The sequence below is a fragment of the Microtus ochrogaster genome, chromosome 18 (assembly GCF_000317375.1).
Source record: "Microtus ochrogaster isolate Prairie Vole_2 chromosome 18, MicOch1.0, whole genome shotgun sequence".
Taxonomy (NCBI): Eukaryota; Metazoa; Chordata; class Mammalia; order Rodentia; family Cricetidae; genus Microtus; species Microtus ochrogaster.
Window position 1 is genome coordinate 50,017,777 of NC_022020.1, and position 4,739 is coordinate 50,022,515.

General features: G+C 42.2%; 1 protein-coding gene across 1 annotated transcript in view; it reads right to left on the reverse strand.

The window, feature by feature from the left end:
* Positions 1 to 268: 268 nt before the first annotated feature.
* Positions 269 to 4,739, reverse strand: part of Fech (ferrochelatase) — a 32,950-nt gene continuing 28,479 nt past the window's right edge. The window contains exons 10-11 of the mRNA XM_005356198.2: positions 2,398 to 2,457; positions 269 to 1,955 (exon numbers count right to left, since the gene is read on the reverse strand). Of these exons, the coding sequence (XP_005356255.1) occupies positions 1,821 to 1,955; positions 2,398 to 2,457 (195 nt within the window). The 3' untranslated portion in view covers positions 269 to 1,820. The remainder of the gene's footprint in view (positions 1,956 to 2,397; positions 2,458 to 4,739) is intronic.

Genomic DNA, 4,739 nt, shown 5'->3' on the forward strand with positions numbered 1-4,739 from the left:
CGTTCACTGGGGGGCTCATCCCCAGAAGGTGATGAAATGGACACAGGGACATCCCAGAGTACCCAGACCTTTGATCTTTCTCTAGAAACCACCTACTAATGAAGACAAAGCCAAATTAGGAACAAAAGGAGACGCTAGTCAAATTTGAAAGCCATTATCGGTATAAGCAGTCTTGGAGCCAGCAGAAAGCTTTGCTGGATTACAAAGTGAACGCCCCACAGTTAGTCATTCTGAATCAGCTTTAGAAGACAGCACAAATCAAACAGACTAAAGCTATGATGTTTATTAATAGTAAATCCTTGTATAGGCTATCTATGCATCCTCCTAATTTTCCACTTTATGAACTGTTTTTCTATCTAAAAATAAAAATGCTCAAAGAGATATTCTTTTTGAAGAACAAAGTTTTAGAGAAAGTGATTATTAGAAATCCTTCAAGGATCCCAAAGACTTTAAAATCCATTTAAATCCAAATGCAGAAGATCAGATTCTGCTCTGATATCATTTTCACACTTTTAGAACATTATACATTCAGGCAGGAACAAGTTAGGAGGGGAAAGCAAAGTGACTAAGATGGAATATACTGAAATTCCCAAAGTATCAATACATATATATACAAACACACATATATACATATATATGTATATATATAATATCCACAGGAAAAGGCTGTAATAAAATGATAATATTACATTAGAGTGGTCATTTTCTCCTTCTCTGTGTTTTACAAATGGCCTATTCTATGACTATATTTCATAATAAAAACTTATTAATGAAGAAAACTCAAGGTTATCAGACATAGTCAACTTTATAAAATAATTTTCAAACAAGTGAGCAGAAAATAGAAGCACTCGGCTGAGAGCAGGGTGACGCTAGGGAGCTCCATGGCCTTGGGGAGGATGAAATCCATCAGTAGCATTTCCTGGTGGCACCGTCCTAGGAGACAGGAAGCAGAGTCCCATCTTCTCTGAGGTACCACGGACTCAAACTAAGGCATACACAGCAAGGACTGAATTCCCACACTTTACCAGGCTATGTGCCCAGGGAATCTCAGAGCACTTTTGAGACATGCACTTGTTTCAGGTTCAGGGAAGGAAAATGAGACTCCTCCACAGACACCATGATGAACGGTGGCTGAATGCTAGGTGGCCACTCCGATTCACCAGCGTTCCGGTATGAAAGAGCAGGTAATGTACTATCTGCGTGCAGTGTGGGGGACCAGACTAGGAGCCTCATGCACGCTAGGCAAGCACACAATCACTAAGCTACCTCCCAAGTCCAATTCTTTCACAAATTGTATTTCATAAATTAACTACATTCCCTTAAGCTATATCCATGAGGCTGCAGGCTCACTCACCACTGAAGCATACAGAGGGGACCCGCCATACTGTAATTTTAGGAGGTTGCTTAGGGCAATAAGTGCAGAATCTGTGTGAGTTTCATAAGATAAAAACTTAAAGCTCACTCCTGGAACGTCACAATAGACGCTCCAGGTGAGTAAATTGACCCCAGAAAGGGGTGTAAGTATTCCCCGTGCATGTATATGAAGACAGAAACCTCAGTAAGAATTTCAGAGTCTGTTCCCCGAGCAACATAATTTTGTGGTCTGTGATGGTAGCGTTCAGGAAATGGGAGAGCAGGAGGTCCACTGGAGGCCAGCGTGGACCACAGAGGGAAGCAAAAAATAAAGTAAAACAAAATAAAAGCAAGAAAGAAATCGTGGTTTGTGCCTGAAGGCTGTGCACAGGCTAATGTGGCTTCGGTCCCCACTGGAGGCGCCCGGAGGTTGTGCTTCGGCGAGTCCCATGGGTCCTCAGGCAGGGTCACAGCTGCTGGCTGCTGAAGAAGGATTTAGTCTCCCTGCAGACGGGATTTACACAGAGCGGGCAGCTCAGCGTCAGCTGCGTGGAGCACAGCTTGTTTGACTGGATGTGCGAGTACACCAAATCAGCCAAGGCCTGCAAGACAGAGCACAGGGCCTTCAGCCGCGCAAGTCTGCTGGGCCGCGTGCACGCCCTCCGTGCATCCCGGGGAAAACAGCTCTGGTTAGGGGTTCTTTTCAACTGAGTTCCAGAACTGTAAAATATAGTCCTTCCAGGAGACTGTCAGCTTAGGCAGAGTCCAAACGGAGATTTAAGAAAGGGACCCTCTTACCCCACCCTCTGCCCCTTTCCCCTGAGAAGCAGATCTAAAGCTAGGCAAAATAAGGGGGTGGGCAAAATAAGGGGGCTGGGGTTACCGAAAGGACAAAGGAGGAGCAGAGAAGGAATTCGCTCTTAGTTTTGTAATTAATTGGAACTCCAAATGTACTAATATGTGAGAAAACCAATATCGTGCAGTAGTTTCTCCAAGGACTACTCTGCACTATGTTCTACTAAAATGGTTGTAACACCGCGGTACCTTAGAGAACAATGGATTTCCATTAAGAGACTCCGCTCTTCTGATGTTTTCAGCTCCACACTGAATCAAGTGAGAAGGGAAGAAAACACAAACACATTTTATTTTCCTTTCCTTCTTTTTCTTTCTTTTTTTTTTAAGACACTAAGTGCCACAAAAGAACAAACGCACAGAAATACATGCACACAACTCCGCAGCCTGGCCTTGAATGGTCACAGACTGCTCGTGAAGGTGGGTCGTGGGGTGGTTGGGCAGGCTGAGCAGTTGCCAGAAGCTGTTCTTCTGGTCCCCACAGTGATGGGATTCCAAACCATGCTTGAGTTACACTGGATGGAATTCTCAAGAGTGATTCCCGTTCATGTACCATTCTTGTTCCTATTACACCTCTCTAATCCAAACTGTTCCGACCCTGTCTAAGGAAATGTTGCTGTAATTAAGTAAAATTTCCTACTTGCTTTGATCCCAAGTAAGAGCCAAGAGAAGAAAATTAATTTGTGGACTCTAAGTCATACTGAGTCTAAATGGAATCCAGGGTAGAACTGGGTTTTAAAATAAGCTTTTACAGAGAAAAAACTAAGAAAAAAAATCTGAGTAGTGTTCAGTACATTCTTTTCCCATCTTAAAAAACAAAACAAACAACAGAAACAAACAAACAACAACAGATACAGCCAACTGTTCTCAGATAATGGAGAACGATATAGGATTTATTCCATAGCTAGGATCTCTCTCCATCCATGTTGAGACATGGTCAGTTGCTTTATCCTTTACACTGGCATTTAAATGAGGCGCCCACTCGGGAAGCACAATGTATTCAGCAAACAGTTAGACCTCAACATGGAGGGGGTTCTACAAACCAGCCATGGCAGCAGAATAAGCAGTGATAGTAATGGGGAGGGGGGCTAGGAAGATGCAGCATCAATGAATCTGTCTGCAGAACATCATCGGAAAAGTGAAAGCATAGCTGCATAGCATATGACAGTCACGTAGCCTATGGTAGTGACATAGCATATGACAGTCACGTAGCTTATGATAGTGACATAGCATATGATAGTTAAAATTAAAAAACCTCACATGACTATTCATCAAGGATTTGCTAAAAATGGCTATAGGCATTGAATTATATTTACTCATTTATATCCAAAATATGTATTTACAAAAAGAAAATGGATAGTATTTTATAAATGCAGAAATGCCTATTTTAGGGTCAGAGTTTGAGCGAGCCCCACTCATGACAGCACCTTCTAGGCACCATCTGAGAACTTAATTTTTTTATCAGCAAAAGGCAAAAAAGTCATTTCCACTGTGGAATAAAACGTTTTAAACTTTTAAAGTTAGTTGTTACAAGCATGTTACATTTTCATATCAAACTAATGATAGCTACATGGTTTCCTTTACTCCCTACAGGGATTAATTTATCAATCACTAAAAATCCTCTTGGTTACTATTAACAGCCACTGCTTGTAATACAAATGAATAGAAACCATCACTCAACACATAAAAACCCCTTATGTTCAAACATCCGTATTTGACTGGTGACTGCCATAGGCACACAAATTGCAGGGGTGGACAGCTGGTTCCGGTTCTGCCCCTCCTCACCCTGCACTCTGCCCCTCACCGCCACCCAGTCCCAGAAGGGGTGTAGTGCCCTGTGGAGCCAAATTTCCACCAATCACACGTGGGAAGGCCATGAGTTCTCACCCAAGGTTAGAGGGGAAAGGATTTCCTGAGTTCCCATGCTTTCAGCTTCCCACAGAAACCCAGCAATAAGCCACCGAAGGGTTCAGGCTAACCCACAGAAGCTACAAGACAGGTAAGCAACAGTTTTTCTCCACCCTGAGTGACACACCACATCCATCTTATGCCAGCAGTGGTATTTATTATTTCAATAGTCAGATTGATCACAACCTGTTAGCAAACAGTTAAGGAAGTGAAGGCCCAGAAGAGGTCAGGGGAATCCCAACACACATTGCTTTTGAGTTTGTTCTATGTACCTCTCCGAAATGGCAAGGACTCACATATCCTCAAACCCAACCAAAAACAGGGTAACAGCCCAAGAACCACAACAGTACTAAGTGCAGGGAATGAATTACAGACTAATAAACATCCCCCTCAGAACTGGTAAGATATGCAATTCCTTTTCACTGAAGATTCCAACTTCACATGGTAACTCACACTGAAAAAAGCATTAGTTTCAATGATATTGAGCAACATGGTTTAATAAAGGCAAAACATCCTATTCTAGGGCTGATGTAGAATTAATTTATGAAGTATTATTCAAAATGATGAGAACTCAGTACATACAAACATATCAAAAGTTTTTTTCTTTTTTTCCTTCCTTCCTTCCT